The 21,387-nt window shown below is 39.6% G+C and overlaps 1 protein-coding gene across 1 annotated transcript; it reads left to right on the top strand.

Annotated features, from left to right (window-relative positions):
• Nucleotides 1-13,503: 13,503 nt before the first annotated feature.
• On the top strand, nt 13,504-20,867 carry vax1 (ventral anterior homeobox 1). The gene is made up of 3 exons (XM_024006752.2): nt 13,504-14,096; nt 16,319-16,506; nt 20,235-20,867. The coding sequence occupies exons 1-3, from the start codon at nt 13,880-13,882 to the stop codon at nt 20,772-20,774; spliced, it is 945 nt and encodes a 314-aa protein (XP_023862520.1). The 5' UTR covers nt 13,504-13,879; the 3' UTR covers nt 20,775-20,867.
• Nucleotides 20,868-21,387: the final 520 nt, after the last annotated feature.

Raw genomic sequence — 21,387 nt, 5'->3', positions numbered from 1 at the left:
TCATCCGTGAAGAGCACACTTTTCTGCGTGCCAGTGGCCATCGAAGGTGAGCTTTTGCCCACTGAAGTCAGTTACGATGCCGAACTGCAGTCAGGTGAAGACCCTGGTGAGACGACGAGAACGTAGATGAGTTTCCCTGAGATTTGTGCAGAAATTCTTTGATTGTGCAAACTCACAGTTTCATCAGCTATCCGGGTGGCTCGTCTCAGAACATCCCGCAGGTGAAGAAGCCGGAGTTAAAGGTCCTGGGCTGGCGTAGCATTTTTTGTTGTTGAGAAATAAGCCTTATGGATCTACTTATGGATACTTTTTTATTTCAGCTCATGAAACATGGGACCAACACTTTACATGTTGCGTTTATATTTTTGTTCAGTATAAATAACATTTACTCCCTTGCTACTTTCCAACTACTTAGCATGTTAGCTAACCCTTCCCCTAACCCTAACCTAACCTTAATCCTTTAAACTATCTCCTAACCTTAACCCAAAACTTAACCCCTATTCCTTAACTCCTAACCCTAACCCCTAGCCTAGCTAACGTTAGCCACCTAGCTAAAGTTAGCGTTAGCAACCTAGCCAACACTAGCCACAACAAATTGGAATTTGTAACATATATGTATTGCAAATTTGTAACATACCGGTATCATATGAATTGTAATTCCTAACATATCATACGAAATGGATAATGAACATCCACAAATTAATACCTACCATACCAAACATAACATATCATACTAAATTGAGTGTCCCGGATTTTCATTTACTATGAGTCCAAGTTGATTAAACACATGAAAATCATATGTTTGATGTATTTGATACCATTCCACTGATTCTGCTCCAACCGTTACCACGAGCCCATCCTCCCCAATTAAGGTGCCACCAGCCAATGAAAACTTGAGCGAAAAAGTACATTTTGTGTGCACTATGTCATCACACACAAAAAAAATTCCGCAACAAGTCTGTTTGGTGGAAACACACCACTGGTAGGAAAATGCACATTAAAAAAACGTTGGGCCCCTCTACAGATGGATATATTGGACCGCTAATACAGGCATAGTAAAGGCCCAGTGCACTACTTTCATGTATATAAAAGAACAAATCAATAAAAATAAATACATTTGTTTTTTAATTATGATTTTTCAGGGGGTGCTGCAGCACCCTAAGCCCCCATACTTCCTGCGGCAATAGGCTTCACATGCTCGTGGGAAATGGGAAAGTGATTCCGACATGATTGTGTTCAAGTGCTTTTGAAGTCTGAAAAATTCTTCAACCATTAAGATTTTATTTAGCTTGATAAGCTAGCATTGCTAGTAATAAAGTAAGCTCGCTTGGTTAGCATTGGCAATATGGTCAAACTAGCTACATTATACATAGTGATAAGGTTGTAATGGAGAAAAAAATTATTTGTTTTGGTCAGTGGTGAGACATCACAACTCTGCAACTTAGGTAACAACATTTTGTCTGAGTTTCCCACTTGTAAATTCTGACTTGGAGGGTCATTCAAGTGAAGTGAAATTCCCACTGGGAACTAGGAGCTTGCAATAACTCCGATAGCGCACGAACGCCGCATAATTACCAAAATTGTGACTTCCAATGTTCCTGATAGGTCCATAGGGCGGGACTCAGGAGTGTTTTAGTTTAATTGTAGTCTCATTATGACATTAAATCGACTGATCTGCTGAGGGTTAGTCCTGTGTAGCTCAGTTGGAAGAGCCAGGGTTGTAGGTTCGATTTCCACGGGGGACCAGTACGGAAAATGTATTCAAATGCATGCACTCCCGAGTGGCGCAGTGGTCCAAGGCACTGCATCTTAGTGCTAGGGGTCGTCAGTACAGACCCTGGTTCAATTCCAGATTGGGAGTCTCATAGGGCGGCGCACAATTGGCCCAGCGTCATCCGGATAAGGGTTTGGCCGGGGTAGGCCGTCATTGTAAATAAGAATTTGTTCTTAACTGGCTTGTCTAGAGGTTAATAGGTTCAATTAAAAAATACTGTTAGTCCCTCTGGATAAGAACGTGTGCTAAATTACTAAAATAAAACAAGTGGGTGTTCTACAAAGCACGATCAATGAGTTAGCCAGCAACTTTCCTAAATATTCCCGAAATAACTTGACATTTTTCAGAAGGATAAGCTTGCATGTGTCAGCAACGTCTGAGCAGTGTAACACAACCATAGTAACAATCTAACGCACATCAGCATGCAGTTCTGTCCTGTGGTTGCGATTGCCTAAAAAGGTTTTAGTACTCCATTGTTTACAAACAACAAGAATGTAAACAAACATTGTATACCTTCAACATATGGTTAAACTGTCTCTTGGATGTCATGTACTGCCAGTCCTTGCATCTAGAACACTGTTTTTGATATTTTAAGAGGGGTTACATTCCTAGCTCCTTAGTTGTATACCAAAACAAGTGGCTTTCATGTTTTTCAAGTCACAGACGGAATAATTGACAACTCTATGGCTTTACTACTAATCTGTAAACACGAAATAATCTGTAAATAATTGCTATTACACTTATCTTTGTTCACAATTATCTGTTTCTGATACCCCCACCCCCACCTATACTCATAATTATCACTACAGGGGATGGGGATGGCCACATGAGGGCGGTAGAGCCTCAATAGTTAGAGACCTCCAGTCTCAGTAATCAACTGAGGGGGCTGCAGCTTATTGAAACCCATGGCCATATTTTATCGTCTGTCCTTGATCACCTCTCTGTTTGGTCTTTGTCATGGTTTGTTTACGGCTCACCTTACTTCTTTAAAAATGAGATGTTTTGTATACCCAGGCAGTAAAAATACCATATTCAACATGTAAAATAGTCTGATTGACCATTAGTAGCCTAAACATGCACCATCAGTTTGCATGTTAGTAACTGTTATATACGTCAACTCTTTGGGGATACGGGGCAGTGGAGAGCATTTTGGGTATTCTACCCTAAAAGAAGTCCAGTTTGGATGTCATTTTCTCACTTTCACAGTGGTCTACCATTGACAGTGGTCTACCATTCACAGTGGTCTATGTCAGAGCATTTTGATGGAGTTACAGTAATCATCAATTTATCTTTCGCATTTGTTGTTCTAAATTAGACATGCCAGTTAAAACTGTAATCTCAAAATAGCCCACAACCAGACCTCTTTAATTCCCGAATCAGAGTCTGATTAAATAGAATGAGTTCTTCCCCCTAATTTACCCGTTGAACTCATTTTAGGAACAGGTGACAGCTCTAATGTGTAAGAGGCTGCCAGACGAGTTTAAATACCTTGCAAACAGATTGGAGTCTTTAGGATATTCCTATAAGCAGAGCTTTGAGGACGAAATGCTGATACCAAGCTAAAGTGGGACACTCTCAGGGTAGGGGGACTGGAGGGCGGTTGGGGGAGGTGATACTCATCAATAGACTTAAATGTGGCTGCCTGCACCATACAACTCAATCTATGTGCACAGGAAATATTTGAATCTACATTTTTTAAATGTTGAATTATTCAGGCTAGTAGTCACAAACATGAGATGCTTATAGTTTTCATATTGATGTTATTGTGGCTGTATAAGATACTGTAATGAGGCCCAACACCCAAAATCTCATAGCTAAGCTAATAAGCCTCTGCACACCTTTGTCCAAATGCTGGCTACGTTGAAGTTGAATGAAGTTGACAATGTCAAGATTATCACATTTCATAGTTGCAGCTGTTGAATACTGTATGCGAACATACATAATTAATCGTTCTTCAAATGCTGAATGTTTTCTCCTGTAAACATTTTTTCATGCACAAAATGTTACAATTACAGTAAGATAATAGTTATATTAATTGTTTTATGCTATTTGAATAAGATATTAATGAATTGAACTAAACATGAACATAAACATATTTAGTCATCTCGGACAGTGTTATATATAGATGCTACTTTTCTTATTCCTTTCATGAACGCAATCTGGACTCTGTGCATGAAATGTGTTTTTATATGCTTTATTTGAAGTGTTTTCTCTTAAATGATTCACAGGTGCAAATTTTACTGTATGCATAACCACTATGCATAACTTTTTATTGATGCCATGTTGAGCAACTGTACACACGAAATTGAATGTACTGTATTTATTTCCTTAAAGTATATGGTACTTCACGTCTATAATGCTTATCAAGTTATTGATCACTCTCAGCACAATAATCCCTTTCCCTCTTCCAATGATTGTCAATGTTGGTAAGATTCTGTTTTTCCTGACTGTATCAAAATAGATGTTTTTTTCCCCCTTGATCTTGGCCTCAGGAGCCTACAATAAAAAGAGCACATATCCTTTCTGATGAGGAAGATCAGGCCATGCACTTGACAAGAATATCAGCCCAATACAGAAAGACTAAACACAGGGTAATGGGGACATATTTGAAAAGAGCTGAATTCATCCAGGTAGTCATTGTTGTGCAGACTTGGTTCACTGCATTGGTTTGTTTATTGAAGAAGTAGGCTACTTATGAAGGTATTGATTTACTTTGGCGACTGAATGATCGCATATGGCTACAGATCCAGATAGAATGCTGTTTGATTATTGAGGATATTTGTAACAATTATTCACATAAAACCGGCAGGTGACAATATATTTAAAAAAAAATACTAACCTTGAACCATTTTTTCTGGTGATATTGATAGAAGGGGATCATAATAAACACGATTAAATGCAGTCATTTATTTACATTTTTCAGTCTTTTCTATACCCTCTGTCATTAGCTGGGATGTAAACTGTATCTGATTTGTTACATGCAGATGATCATATCCTCATCAGTCGAGAGTGTAGTTCCTTTTTAAAATCATAGCCTTGAGAGTTACAGTATATCAGCAAGAATCCAATCAAACTCTTCATACTGCATCCCTCACAATTTCAGAGCAAAATAATTAGATTTTATCTGATCAGATATGTTTCTTTATAAACTGAGTGTTTCGAGCCCTGACTGCTGATTGGCTGACAGCCGTGGTATATCAGACCGTATATACCACGGGTATGACAAAACATGCATTTTTACTGCTCCAATTACATTGATAATAGCAATAAGCCACCTCGGGTTTGTGATATATGGCCAATATACCACGGCTAAGGGCTGTGACCATTCCCTCGGCATTGCGTTATGCGTAAGAACAACCCTTAGCCGTGGTACATTAGCCATATAACCCACCTCCTCAGGCCTTATTGCTTAATTAGACCACCATTGCACTTCTAACTCCACATTACAAGACTAGAGTGTTCTCTTTAAGTCTGAATTCATTCAGATTTCATATTCGTTGTTTGTTACTAATCACATGCAATACAGTTCTCATGTTCTGTCTGGATGAAGGCATCTCAGGCCTCCATGTGAACACTCATGCCGTTGGTCACAAGATGGTGAGGGAAATACAAAGTGACACCTTGTTTTCACCCTGAGGGTATTGTCTCCCTACCTTCCTATGATATCTTTGTGTTGAACCGATTGTGCTGTGGTCTTTAAAACCGTTGTGTTACATCACTCCACATCAGTATGATTAGGCCCACAGTTTAATTGATCTTATTGTACAATGAAGTGTAGCCAGGAGAATAACAAAAAAATTATACCATTTATCTCTAATTGATTTGAAAATATAAATATTTTACATTGACAGGTGTATCTTTCAATATTCTGGATATTCTGAGTAGTCAGGAGGCTGGTATATATATAAAGAAAGAAAACATTAAAGTGTGCATGCACTAATCTACTATTTAAAATACAATACATGTTTTACATTACCAGACTGCTTTAAAGCTATGATGAAGCAAGTATGGGCCTTAGGATTTTCTACAGTATTCCCGAGGAGTTCTAGATAGCACTCTTGGTCCTGTATAATTTATCGGTGTAGTAATTACTACAGGTGTAATTTGAGCTGTTCCTTTGTGTCTCTGGAACACTTATGTGCCATTGTCAGTCACTGTATAGCTTTAGACTAAGGATGACAGTCTTGATGAAAAGCGCCATAAAGGCTTTTAAAATAGATAATTTTCCCCACCCAACAATAGATGTCATTTCAGGCGCACAGATGGATTTTTGGGGTAAATCTTTGTGAGTGTTTGGAAACATGGGAGGCCGAGTGGGGGAGGCTGTGGTGCTCTCGTTTAACCTCATCTTAACTGTATTACGTGATAGAGAATTACAGAGGATTACTCCTGCTGTGAGTTGTACCTATTACGCAATGTACAGTTGTGGAACAGTCACTACATAGGGACAGGCCTGGTGTGTGATGAGCGCCTACACTCTTAGAAAAAAGGGTTTGCAAAGGGTTCTCCGACTGTCCCCATAGGATAATCCTTTTTGGTTCCAGGTAGAACCCTCTGTAGAAAGGGTTCTACATGCAAACCAAAAGGGTTCTACCAGCAACCAAAAATGGTTCTTTAAGAGGTTTCTCCTATGGGGACAGCCGAAGAACCCTTTAAGGTTCTAGATAGCACCTTTTTTTCTAAGACTGAACCTATTGAAATATTCCCCTCACTCTCCCTCTTGCTGGCTTTTGTTCCTCGTCCTCTCCCTCCCCCTCACTGAGCTCATAGAGGGGAGAACAGGTCTCATGGTAAAGCTTTGGTGGAATATGAATTGGTTATGATTATGTTGCCTAATTTCTGTTTCTTGATATGAAGGCATCATTTTTTTTAGGCCTTGTTAAATGAAACAGCAGTACAACAAGACATTAAATAGCAGGTTCTTTCTTTCTCTCATTTCATTTACAGGCTACATTTCAGTGTTCAGTGTAGTATACGTTAGGATTCAGTGAGTTTACAGTACTTCGTCTTTATAACCTGATGATTGAGAAAGGGCATAAGATTAGCTCACACCCCGCTCTTTGAAAACAACAGAGTTTCTTTTGGTGCAGCTAGGACCTTTAAGAACATATGGCACTTCCACCTGAACGCAATACAAACGCATTCATCCCAATTATTAGCTCACTTGTCACAATTGGTCATTTTTACACCCCACTACACTGAGTGCAAACCCACGTCTCAAAATGTTGAGTATAATTGGGAGGCAAGTTTATTTAAAAAATATCACTTGTAACCAAAAGCACTCCAATGTAAAGGCTCAAGGGTTTTGACAAGAAAGAATACATGTCAAAGCAGGATAAAAATGACAGCTTGTGCTATGCTGTAAACCCCCACACAAGACTCTCCAGCTCAGCTCCCTGTGCAGTCCCCTAGGTACCTATGTACAATAAGCTACTTACTACAGAGTTCAGTTTGGAAAACAGTTGGCTTCACTACTGTGCAGGACATAATCATGCTAATTGCAAACGTAAAACTCTTTAAATACGTGCATTTACCTTGAATTGAACATTTTGAAGAAAAAAAATAAGACTTGCCAAGGTTTATCCCCTGGTAGCAAGTTATCTACTATTAGAGGCTTTGTTAGTGAGTGCCAAGTAACATTACCCACAGAAAACACTGGGAAGCTTGGTAATTAGGCATTAATGACCTACAACAAGAGAGTTCTCAGGTTCTCTCTGTTGACTGAGCAGGTTCTTCACTAATGCCAGGAGTACCTTTGCTTAGGCAGCATAAAATAATTAGAATAGAAATACAGATGGATGTTATTGTCTGGGACTGTGTCAACATTTACCATTTCACATTTTAGATAGCTACAAATGTCAAGCCACACCATTGAACCAATTGATATTTTACCTGCAGGCCTATTTGATTTCTGGGTGTCTGTTTGTAAAACACATAAATTTCTATCCAGGCATTAAATGTGTTTAGAGCAAACCTCTGGTTTCCTGCCTTGATTGTTGGAAGGATATTGAAATGCCCTCTCTCTGTTTCCCAATCCATTGCACTATACACACACAATCACACTGAAGGAGCAAGGCTCTGATACTGAACCTTCCCAACAATCATGCTGGCTGTGATCATGATGAATGTTTTATGGCATTACTAGAACTGGTTGTGGTAGTGGCCCTGCTTGCACTTGGCCTTTTCTGTAAACAGTTGCTAGCCCACCCATGATGACCAATATGTCATTGGGGCTGCTGCTGTTAGGTGTTCTGAAAGAGGTTTTGAATGAAACTATTATATGATAGGATAGTGGTAAGTGGGATACTGGTGATGAAAGTTTGGGGAAAGATTAGGGGTAGTTTCCCTACCATGTGCCATAGAGCTATACATACAGTTGAAGTCGGAAGTTTACATACACCTTAGCCAAATACATTTAAACTCAGTTTTTCACAATTCCTGACATTTAATCCTCGTAAAAATTCCCTGTTTTAGGACAGTTAGGATCAACACTTTATTTTAAGAATGTGAAATGTCAGAATAAGAGTAGAGAGAATGATTTATTTCAGCTTTTATTTCTTTCATCACATTCCCAGTGGGTCAGAAGTTTACATACGCTCAATTAGTATTTGGTAGCATTGCCTTTAAATTGTTTAATTTGGGTCAAACGTTTCCGGGAGCCTTCCACAAGCTTCCCACAATAAGTTGGGTGAATTTTGGCCCATTCCTCCTGACAGAGCTGGTGTAACTGAGTCAGGTTCGTAGGCCTCCTTGCTCGCACACGTTTTTTCAGTTCTGCCCACAAATTTTCTATAGGGTTGATGTCAGGGCTTTGTGATGGCCACTCCAATACCTTGACTTTGTTGTCCTTAAGCCATTTTGCCACAACTTTGCGAGTGTGCTTGGGGTCATTGTCCATTTGGAAGACCCATTTGCGATCCCCACAACATGATGCTGCCACCCCGTGCTTCACAGTTGGGATGGGGGTCTTCGGGCTTGCAAGCCTCCCCCTTTTTCCTCCAAACACAACGATGGTCATTATGGCCAAACAGTTCTATTTTTGTTTCATCAGACAAGAGAACATTTCTCCAAAAAGTACAATCTTTGTCCCCATGTGCAGTTGCAAACTGTAGTCTGGCTTTTTTATGGCTGTTTTGGAGTAGTGGCTTCTTCCTTGCGGCCTTTCAGGTTATGTCAAAATATAGACTTGTTTTACTGTGGATATAGATACTTTTGTACCTGTTTCCTCCAGCATCTTCACAAGGTCCTTTCCTGTTGTTCTGGGATTGATTTGCATGATTTACACGAAAGTACGTTCATCTCTAGGAGACAGAACGCGTCTCCTTCCTGAGCGGTATGACGGCTACGTGGTCCCATGGTGTTTATACTTCCGTACTATTGTTTGTACAGATGAACGTGGTACCTTCAGGCGTTTGGAAATTGCTCCCAAGGATGAACCAGACTTGTGGAGATCTACAATTTTTTTCTGAGGTCTTGGCATATTTCTTTTGATTTTCACATGATGTCAAGCAAAGAGGCACTGAGTTTGAAGGTAGGCCTTGAAATACATCCACAGGTACACCTCCAATTGACTCAAATTATGTCAATTAGCCTATCAGAAGCTTCTAAAGCCATGACATCATTTTCTGGAATTTTCCAAGCTGTTTAAAGGCACAGTCAACTTAGTGTATGTAAACTTCTGACCCCTTGGAATTGTGATACAGTGAATTATAAGTGAAATAATCTGTCTGTAAGCAATTGTTGTAAACATGACTTGTGTCATGCACAAAGTGGATGTCCTAAACAACTTGCCAAAACAATAGTTTGTTAACAAGAAATTTGTGGAGTGGTTGAAAAACGAGTTTTAATGACTCCAACCTAAGTGTATGTAAACTTCCGACTTCAACTGTACATACGTGAATAATGTGTACCACAATGTACTTCTCTTAAACTAAACAAATTCAACCCACACAACTTTGACAATAGTATAACCAATTGCTTCTTACAAACAGAGTAAGTAATTGTAAATCTACAAACGTTTCTCTCCCTTCGTTTTTATCCCACCATAAATTATTTTATCTGTGATTCTTATAAGCAGAAACCACTGTATTTGTAGGAGGATAATGCTAAAGGAGAGTTTCTGTTGCAAAATGTTACTGTTTCTCAGACTGTTATGTCTCATGCCCATTATTGGGAGTGATGTAACCTTCTTTTTTGGATAGAGTGGAAAACCTGACTAAAGCTGCAGCACCATGGGGTGCAGCGTCTAAGTGTATTCATTTTGCTTTTGCCATCTGATCCGAGGGCACACTGCTCTGCCAGGACTGATACTGGGGAAGGCTATGCCCATTTAGTAACCGTAGCACAACCAGTGGCTTCCTCTTCATATTGTGCTCAACCAGTCGCACTTTGACCAGTATTAGCATACTCGCTGGTTCTGGTAACAATTTACATGAACTTGCTATTATACTTAGTAATAGTAGTAATGGAGTTCACATGCACCGAATACAACGTGTATAGACTTAACGAAATGCTTGCTTACAAGCCCTTCCCAACAAATCCAAAAATTATAATACAAGGAAAATGAGTAGCACAAGAGGAATAAAATACACAAGAATGGAGCTATATACAGGAAGTACCAGTACCAGATCAATGTGCAGAGGTAGGAGGTATCTGAGGTAGATATGTACATGAAGGCAGGGTAAAGTGACTAGGCATCAGGATAGATAATAAGAGTAAAATAAAGAACAGAGTAGCAGCAGTAAATGATGAGTGTAAAAGTGTGTGTTCGTGTGTGTAATATATGTGTGTTTGTGTTGTGTTGGTATGCATGTGTGTGTGCGTGTGTGTGTGTGTGGTGTGTGTGTGTGGTGTGTGTGGGTGTGTGTTGTGTGTGTTGTGTGTGTGTGTGTGTGTGTGTGTGTGTGTGTGTGTGTTGTGTGTGTGTGGTGTGTGTGGTGGTGTGTGTGTGTGTGTGTGTGGTGTTGTGTGTGTGTGTTGTGTGTGTGTGTTTGTGAATGTGTGTGGGAGTATCAATGGTATGTTGTATGAGTGTTGGTACTGTATATAGTGTGTATATATAGTCTTGTGAGTGTGCATAGAGTCAGTGCAAGATAGGGTCGGTGCAGATAGGTAAATAATGATGGTTATCCGGACTATTTAGCACTCTTATGGCTATTTAGCATTCTTATGGCTTGGGGGTAGAAGCTGTCTCGGAGCCTGTTGGTCATGAGAGCCAATGGTCTGGTACCATTTGCTGGACGGTAGCAGAGTGAACAGTCTATGGCTTGGGTGGCTGGAGTCTTTGACAATTCTTTGGGACTTCCTCTGACACGGCCTGATATAGAGGTCCTGGATGGCAGGGAGCTAGGCCCCAGTGATGTAGTGGGCCGTCGCACCACCCTCTTTAGCGCTTTACTACCTCTGAGGGAGAGGTTGTTGTCATGGCACCACACTGCCAAGTCTCTGACCTCCTCCCTGTAGGCTGTCTCATCACCGTCGGTGATCTACCAGTCTATCTATCTACTGTCAGCTAACTTGATGATGTGGTTGGAGTCGTGCGTGGCCATGTAGTCGTGGGTGAACAGGGAGTACAGGAGGAGACTAAGCACACACCATTGAGAGGCTCCGTGCTGAGGGTCAGCATGGCGGAGGCGTTGTTGCCTACACTGACCACTTTGGGCCAGAAGTCCAGGATCCAGTTACAGAGGGAGGTGTTCAGTCCCAGGGTCCCCAGTGTTGAACGCTGAGCTGTAGTCTATGAACAGCATTCTCACATAGTTATTTCCCCTCTTGTCCAGGTGGGAGAGGGCAGTGTGAAGTGCAATTGAGATTGCGTCATCTGTGGATCTGTTGGGGCGGTATGTCAAATGGAGTGGGTCTAGTGTGTCTGTATCTTGACTGTTCCTTATTTCACTAACAAAGAACGCTCATAACCATTACAAAGTGATTAACCGCATGTTAATACAATGTTGTTACGTTAGTAATTACAACATTACTACACAGGTACAGAGCTACTGTTACTGCTGTGCTCTTTTACTACCTTGTTTGATGTATGCAAAGCTTTCAAGTGAGCTCATCATTAAAAATGAGAAACACAACAAACACATTGTGATGAAAACATTGGAATGAATTGGAAAACTAGCTGTGAAGCCTGTGAAATGACATGCAAGTAGCTAAGGCAAAAAAATAGAGCATTTCATTTCCCAACAAGCCCACCCATTGATTTTCGAATACTCAAAATGTTGAATGTGCATACTATTTTCCGGTCTTTAACATGGAATTTGCATTTTAACATTATATTCATGCTATTCTGCGGTACTGTCTTTGCAATATTGCTGTAGAACTGGCCATTGAGGACCGGATTTTTCAAGATGAGCCATTGTTGGAACCCGAGAGGCCACAGTGCTGCGTGTACAAGCTGTTTCCCAGGCTGAAGCTCAGCAACACAGCTTGAGAAGCAGAAGTCCCCTTCAGTCACTTTCTTTTTAGCCCCCTTTTACCTTTAGTTAACAATCGCTCCTTCTCCACTCCAATCAGCCACCCCCAAACACTCAGTGAATAAAGTTAGTCCAACATGCGGCCCTTAAACCCACCCCAAGTTTGCTGCCTGGCAGCCACACTCACAGAATTGTTTGTTAATAGTCCAATTAGATAATTGCCATCTTTCACTCCTTTTCCTCTCTGTTTCCCATAAAGGAATGAATGGTGTTCAGGGAGGGGGGCAGCTTGAAGAGGGCTTCTGGCCCCACAAGGTGACGAGAAGGGCCGGAGAATGTTCCTTGCACAAGGCCATTGGTTTGAATTGAGTCATTGTAGCCTAATCAATGGTCTTATTGGATTACTGGCAACTGCTGTTCCCTGAGATATTGTTGCTCTGACAATGAAAATAGCTAAAAGTTGGTGGGTGGGTAGCAGGGTGGAAGGAGAGTGCTGGAGAGGGGGGCCTGTTCCAGGGGTGTTAGTGTAGGCACTAATGACAAGTTTTGTCCCATTTTTGTGTTTTTCAGATCGTGCAGGTTAAGATTGTATTAGTGCAACAGACTGCTTCTGTGGTGCATATATATGAATGGTGGGGACGCAGCGTTAATGACAAGGACCTGTGGGCTACTCTTCGTGCTGTTGTTTGTCGTGCTGAGTGACGTGGGTCAACACAGGAAACTTTAACACAGTTCCTGTGAAGCAGAGCCGGGTGAATTTTGTGAATCAGCTGTCGTGGCCAGTACAAATTCCAATTGGGGTGGATTCACTTTTTTCTGTATCCTCTGTCTCTCTGCCTCTCCTTTATTCTCTCTATCTCAGTCTCTCTCGTTCTCTTCGTTCTCTCTTGTTCTCTCTCTCTCTCATCTCGCTCTCACTTTCTCTCTCTATCTCTCTCTCTCTCTATCCCTCTCTCCCTCCCACTCGCCAGGGATAGCACTATAGCGGTGAGAGCTGTATGTTGCAGAGGGACGATCATTGGCGAAAGGCACAGTAAATGCGATTTAAAGTTAGCCATCGTGGCCAGACAACCAACATCGGAGAACGCTGAAAATGGCTGGCCATGTTTCGGGGATCGAAGAATGAAGTGCCTGGGAACTTTTCTGGAAGTGTCGTACCCCTGTGATTGTGTCTGTGTGCTCAGGAAGGCTTTTTTGCAAAGTGAGACCAATCATTTCTCTTGATTCCCTGGCTGAGAGCTGGCTGACAGAGAGGGACGGAGCGAGCAAACCCCTCCATTAGGACCTGATATATTTCCCAAACAATTTAGTGTATTCATGAGGCTACGCAAATGTGGAGGCAGCAAAATGACCGTAATCAATTGAAACAGTGAGCGTGCGTCGGTCCATGGCTCTGATTATTTGGAGATCATCTATCAGCCTGATGTGTATGTAACAAGGCTGTTGAGTTTCAGTGATAAGTCCATGATCATTGGGCAAGTGAGTTGGACAACGATAATAGGGCACCTTGGCAGGTGAGGCAAGCGTTCCCCGAACATTAGGTAGGTGACTCTCTGGTCTAAAAGGTGCTGTTTTAAAACAAAGCCACACTGTTGAGACAACACAACGTGCAACACTCTCTGTAATCACAGTTTTTTTCAACTGACAAAGGAAAAAAAGAAAGAAACATTGAAGACGATAAGTTAGTATGGAGGTCAGATACAACCAAGAGCCTGAACCAGGGATGGGGCTGAAGAACGGCATAAAGGATGGGAAAGACGGCAAGGATTCCCAGGGAAACCTTTCCAAAACCTTCCTAAAGGATCAGCAGGAGTCCTTCTCGCCATCTGGGACGGTGGAAAGCTGTGAGAAAAACCGGGGGAGCACAGGGGACCCGGACTACTGCAGGAGAATACTTGTCCGAGGTGAGAGGATGTCCACTCATATTTACTTCTGTTGCAGTGTATGGACTCTGTTTGCTCATTGCTTTACTTTATATGTATCCACAGGATGATATAAGATCATTTGCTATGTGAGATATGCTGAATTGCCAGATGGATGTTTTGGATATGGGATTCTGGTATTGGCTTTGTGTAGACTCAAGAAGCATAGAAATAGCTTTTGGTTTCACAGACATACTGCTAAATTGTTCCCAACCAAATGCTCTGTTTTTATACTGTATGTACAATATATTTGAGGTATTGGATCGCTAAAATTTGTCAATCATTAGAATCATTCAATATATTAATTCGACTTTATATATTTGACACAAGGCAGCAAATTTCTCCCGAGTGCTATTTGGTTTATTTGTTGTTTTTATCACTCGTTCATCTTCAGAAAAAGGAAATTAGGCACTATCAGTTAACAATGCGCTATAGTCCCTTTTGCAGCTTCCGGGGCGTTCTCGGGTGAGAGTGCAACATTATGCCAAAGAAGAAAAAAATCCAAAAAACACACCCCCACTCACTCTTATCTGTCTCATGGTAGTTTTAGTCATTGTAAAATAATTTTGGGCTTTTTTCTTAAACCATTTTGAATTTAAAGTAAATACAAACATACATTTTTTTTGCACTTTTATAAAAATGTACTATCTGCACATTTTTATGAATTGTGAATGTTATGCATTTTACCCCTGTGATATACTCCTATCAAAATGGTTTGCATTCACAACAATTGTGTTTATTCTGACATTGAATTATACAGCACACTTCTAGAATCATCGAGCACATTTATTTAAGATATTAAGTACTGTACATTTGGTTTTAAAATGAAGGATGAATTTCATGCTACTTTATATAATCTCTCTCCATGAAAATACTATTTCATTTGAAAGCAATATTCACAGAAGTTTCAAATCATAAGATACCCAGGTTTTCACTATCTTATCTTATTCTGATACAGATGATGAATGAGTAAAATAATGTACGTAAAATGCATTTGCTTACATCATCTTGTTCTAAATAATATAAGGTATTTCATATGCAGTTAATACAAATAAATGAGTTAATTGTTATGTTGTTTTAGTACTCTTTCTGAGTGTCGTCTGGCCTCAGGGCTAAATTGTAGGAGAATAAGCGCACATCATTTATTTAATCTGTTTAACACAGTTGGTCAAACATTGAGACTGTTTGAAAACATGAATATATCCTTGCTAATTGTTATGGAAATAATTTAGCAACGAAATGACAACTAAATTCAAACATAAATGTTTATACTTTCAGGTTATATTTTGCTGCTTTTAGATGATGGGAGAAATAATCACAATTTAAAAAGTAATAATTTATTTTAGTTCATTGAGTAAATTCTTAAGAAAAAACATTTTCCTTATTATCTTTCCTCATTTCTCTCTTTTTATTAAGTCATTAAAAGCTCATACAGTTATAAAATTAATATCACGTTATCTAAAAGTATATCCTTTAATTATTTTCCGTTTACATGACAATAGTACAACTTTTTAAATTACACATTACATTTTGATTGTAGAAAACTATAGGGAAAACAACTATTTTGAGGTTAGTTTACTATTTAGGAGAGAGTACTGATTGAGATGCTAAAATATGATAATCTAGACTAGAGTATTGATGCAATTAAATGGGTTGACCAAAGGAAATGATCACAATGAAATAAAATAATGTATCATTGTATTTTGTATTTGTTTTATACGTTTGATCAACTTTCTTCTGTAAACGGTGCTTTTTCAAATGAATTAATAGTTTTTTTTGACTGCTTTTAATGTGGTTGAGGTTATCCCCTAGTATGTTTGGAAAGTACACTAGTTGGTTGGGAAAATGTCAGTGTATTAATTTAAGTTATGCATATTACTGTGGTTGATGTTGTGCATTTGATGCATTCATATAAATAATGTACCATACTCATGTGCATACCTGGATGGTTAATTTTTCAATTTTGCAAACATGAAATCATCCTCGATATCTCCATATAGCTTTATCCTATGCACTGCAGCAAGACCTAAGTCTTTCATTGACGGTAATCGGTCATTTCATGGACAACAGAAGGCCTACACACATTACTAAAAATGATGAATGGTCATTCTGATGTTGTGATAATGATGAGCCAAAAGTGTTTCTACATTTTGAATATAGTTATCATTGACAAATCTTCAATGGTCACTTGTTCTTTTTTGTAGATGCAAAAGGGTCTATCCGAGAGATCATTCTGCCAAAGGGACTGGATTTGGACCGTCCCAAACGAACCCGGACCTCTTTCACTGCAGAGCAACTCTATCGTCTGGAGATGGAGTTCCAGAGGTGCCAGTATGTGGTTGGGAGGGAACGAACAGAACTGGCCCGCCAGCTAAATCTATCTGAAACGCAGGTAAATTCAAGCAACACAATACATGTACATATTTCACTCTGGCCATCAGTAAATACATACCAAATCCACTTTCTGTGTTATTATAGATATGTTATGGGTCATTCCACGAATAGAGTGCCTTTTGGGTAGTGTAATTTTGTAGAAAATAACAGAATTTTTTTCATCCCATTTTAACATTCTGTCATAAAGAGCACTTGTTCAACTTCATAAAAAATAGGTTTTCCAATGTCAAGAGGTTAAGTAAAATAGAAAAGACTATAAAAGTGGCAATTAAAGTAATAGGGCTGACCGTAACAGGGTTGACCGTAACAAAGTTGACGATTTCATCTTAAATCAGCCATAACTCCCCTTGAGACAGGGGAAATGGAAGCTTGTTGTGTACAACAGGGAGGGGCAATTGAATGCAAGCTTTCCAAAAAATTGAGCTAGCCTATCGATCTCGTGTAACAGGCGTGACATGGTATGCTCGTTGCACTCATTTTTCTACCACAAAACCCCAGAAAATGGCCAAAAGGAGTAGAACCAGCTCACCTGCTTTTTACAATATTATTTGACTATAAGATGTTCAATGTTAGATGTTTAATATTAATCACTAAATCACAATGAATAAATAATCCTCTTCAGAAGTTACTTTTTCAAAGCAACAAAAGAACTAGGGCTTTACAATGATGGTGAAAACTTGGTGAATTCTTGGGGTTAAGGGGCGGCAGGTAGCCTAGTGGTTAGAGCGTTGGACTAGTAACCGAAAGGTTGCCAAATCGWATCCCCGAGCTGACAAGTTAAAAATCTGTCYTTCTGCTCCTGYACAAGGCAGRTAACCCACTGTTCCTAGGCCTTCATTGAAAATAWGAATTTGTTCTTAACTGACTTGCCTAGCWAAATAAAATACAAATAAATTAAGTGGGTTACAATCTTCCTAGAAGTCGGACAAACATGAAAACAKTACTATTGGAGTATTTAGTGGTTTATCAAAATGTACACAGATAATCTCACAAGGACATAAAGGGCACTCTATTCGTGGAACGACCCTTATGTATTTCAAATGTGAAAAATAGAGTGTATGATTACACACACTTATCTCACTTACGCAATGCTTTCTATATTCTCATCAGACTTCTGTAAGCATATCCCATTCCAATACAATCTTTATAAGTTTTACTATAACCCTGGCATTTTCTATTTAGCTGACTGATTAGTTAAAGATCATTTAGAAAAAGGCAGACTGCTTCACTGATCATATAGCTCTAGCATAGTATTGTTAAGTTATGATCCTATACAWAACTCAAATCAAATCTCTTTCATTGTATTTAGCCTAGTGAACTATGCATCTCATATCACTGCTATCCCAACAAATTCTATAACCTTGTTAGCCTAAATTGTTACATTAAGGAGGCTCATTTTCAGTGCAGAAACAGTATGTTTCTAGTCCACAGGCCTTAAAAAAAGAAAAAAGTGCTTTCACCTCATGCTTAGCAGTGGGGTCAGGGAAAGGTCACACTGCGCCCACTGTGGGTGAACTGTATTTGCACTTGTCTGCTCGTTCTCGACGAGATACCAAGCTTAGTCAGCCTCCAATGTATAATTTTCACTTCAGGGAAATCTTGCTCTCTGCTTCAGAGCTTAGTCCCAAATATTTGTAGCACAATTTTATTTCTTAGTTTATCTTGCAAGCTGGCTAATGGCATAGTCAGCCACATTTACCTTATATGTTTATTACGTACCTCATGAATGTTTCAGTGGGCCTAAACAAGCTTGACTTTGGACAGAGGTCAGACTGGAGCATTATGCAAAGTTATCTTCTGAGTCACAGCACAGACACGTGTTTCTGTCACGCATTTCTGATCATTACAAGAAATATTCATATTGACCTCGGGGAATTTCTACTTTAGTGTGTGAGTATATACATATATATATACATATACATATACATATATATATATATATATATATATATATATATATATATACACATACATATATACATTTTACAATGATAAATAAATGTTTTCCTGACCAATACATTTGATGCTTTTATTTTGTATGCAGCTACAGTATTCATGTAGTTTACCATGTCAGCACACAATGAATTCAGAATTCTTTGGTGGTTTTTAGAATAGAATAATGGTGCTTTAGACTTCACACAGCCCTTAGGTCCCCATTCATAGGGAGGACAATAGGCTTGAATGTCTTAATGTATTTTCACATGCAACATTAAATGTTGCACGCCGCCATGCTCCTTGATTGCATTAAATCTTCAAATGTCTCCTTCATTCGTTGATGAAGTGGTCTCTAATGATGGCATCATGAAATTAACATTTTGTTCCAATGCACTCTTGGGGTGTTACATTAAGAAACGACTGCCATATGCTGAAGTGTACACCCCTAATCATCTTTGTTTGGCTTGCTGGCTTCAGAGCCCCTCGTTGGACCTTGTTGAAAATGTATCCTCTCAGATAAAAGATGTTCACCGATAATTTAGGATATTCTTATAACATGAGGGAATATGGTAATAATGTAATTCCTTACTTCCAGAGTGTAAAATAGATTTACGATTGACCAACTAACCTTGAGAATTACTGAGTTGTTTATCTACAACAAGTACATGGAGGAAAACATGCTATTCAGATGTGATTGAAGTAGCTGCAGTTTGAGGTACTGTAGRTGGAGGCTCATTGATTGAGACACATTCACTCTAATTATGGTCCGTATGAAAGCAATCAGGTTTAATTGCCACAGACTTGATAGAGGTGGGGAAATACATGAAGAAAACTGCAAAAAAAATACAAACTCCTATTATCCTTTTTGGAAAAGGAATAGAATATATAAAATAGAAATATATGAAATGCAAATGGGAAAAGAGATGTCTATTTTCATTGTTGAATGACAATCAAACATGTGCAATCCAAATGCAGTGACATTACTTCTTCACCGTCAAAATGGCCTCTTCACAAACACGTTTTTTCTTTATCCACATGAATAGGAATACAATAGCCATGTTTATCTGTATGCACACTTTACTTTGTTATACTCATGTCCTTCTAACAGTATACTTCAGCCACACATACATATATACTCATTACTATATGACCCTGCTTTTGTTACTTTCATGTCTTTGAGTTCATTAATTATTAAAACATTTCATAAAATGTCTAAGGTCATGGAAATACATTTTATTAATTTCTAGCTACTTTACCTTACAGTCTGCATTTCACTAGAAGAAAAATATGTTATAAAGTAATTTATGGCTCCCATTACAGAAAGTTTTGTTCAAGTTTAGACCACAAACAGTACTGTATTGTATARGTGTGACTCTGATAACATCCATTAATGTGACATTGATATGTAAATATTTACAAGGCATTAGGTTTTGATTTAATCCGTATTTCTGTAAATTAGCTACTAAATCTGTCAAGAGGTAGAAGCCGGGCCCCCTGGTCTAAGTCCCTGATCGTGCTACCAATGTTATTACTATCACAATTCAATTCATGTGGACATCAAGTGACCTATACTGAGATCACAAGGGAATTAGTAATTATTTACAACAATCCAAATTATTCAGTAATTTTCTGCAAACATTGGTGTTGCAATAAATGCCTACAGATATTAGAAAATAATACATATTAACCAAAGTATGTTAACTTGGCTTTTGCAAATAGACCCTGTTGCTGAAGGTTTCTACTACTTATTTTCTGGCTGATTTTGGAGCGTTTTTTTGTCCTCCCCTCAAGGTTAAAGTTTGGTTCCAGAACCGACGCACAAAGCAGAAGAAGGACCAGGGCAAAGATTCAGAGCTGCGCTCGGTGGTGTCGGAGACGGCGGCCACCTGCAGTGTATTGAGACTTCTGGAGCAGGGCCGGCTCCTCACGCCACCAGGCCTGCCGGGGCTCCTGCAGCACTGTGGCAACGGCACCCTGGGTGCCGCCCTGCGAGGACCCTCCATGGGCATGGTCAGCAACGGAAGCAGCAGCAGCAGCAGTGGTGCCAGCTCAGGGACGGCCGGCGGCAGTCCCCCTCTACCTATAGTGACGAGCTCAGGGACGGTGGCAGGCCTCCAGAACTCCCCATCAGCTCACGGCCTGTTCAGCTTCCCCATGCCCTCTCTGCTTGGCAGCGTGGCCACCCGCATGTCCTCCAACCCGCTCTCCATGGCCGGCTCCCTGGCCGGGAACCTGCAGGAACTGTCTGCCCGCTACCTGAGCTCTTCTGCTTTTGAACCTTACTCACGGACCAATGGGAAGGAGAGTGTGGACAAAAACGTTTTGGAATGATGTTTCTCAAAGGATTTTGATTTGTTTTGTTGTTCTCCTTGTTTTTTATTGTCTTGGTTCAGTTTGTTTGTTTCACCCTCTTCTGTCCTGTTTGTGTTGTGGTTGTTGTTCATGTAAATCCAACTGAACATCTGATGCCTCTCAGAGGGAGGAAAACAAAAACATACACATGTATACATTTTCATTCTTACTTATGCACTAAATTAAAATTGAATCTCCAAGTTCTAAATTCCAATAGAAATGATCAGAGGAACAAATATCCATGAGATTACTAAGGAGCAGAATTTTATTTTTTAGCCACATTTTCTCACATTTATCTGCAATAGTAATCCCAAAAAAAGCACAGAAAATGAGTCTGTTAATGTTTGGGTAACACATCACAAATGTTTAGCTACTGGAGGTAATTGACACAATACATACAAAGCTTTTGAGTGGTTGGCCAAGGGTGTAACATGATGGTASCTTTTTTGATTTTGTGTTTTCTTATTTGCTTGTTTTGGGTAGACTTGTGTCACAGTGTGTAGACTTAGAGTTATCAAGCACTACAGCTTGTGCAATTCAGGTGACAGACTGTCAGTTCAGGACGGCCTGGTGAACTTGGAGTTAATTCGGC

This window comes from Salvelinus sp. IW2-2015, linkage group LG18 (assembly GCF_002910315.2).
Source record: "Salvelinus sp. IW2-2015 linkage group LG18, ASM291031v2, whole genome shotgun sequence".
Lineage (NCBI taxonomy): Eukaryota > Metazoa > Chordata > Actinopteri > Salmoniformes > Salmonidae > Salvelinus > Salvelinus sp. IW2-2015.
This window is presented reverse-complemented; position numbering and strand designations above follow the sequence as displayed.

Coding starts and splice junctions, on each gene's coding strand:
- vax1 (XM_024006752.2), top strand. CDS start 13,880: ATGGAGGTCAGATACAACCAAGAGCCTGAACCAGGGATGGGGCTGAAG. Junction 14,097..16,318: donor CAGGAGAATACTTGTCCGAG/GTGAGAGGATGT, acceptor TCTTTTTTGTAG/ATGCAAAAGGGTCTATCCGA. Junction 16,507..20,234: donor TAAATCTATCTGAAACGCAG/GTAAATTCAAGC, acceptor CCTCCCCTCAAG/GTTAAAGTTTGGTTCCAGAA.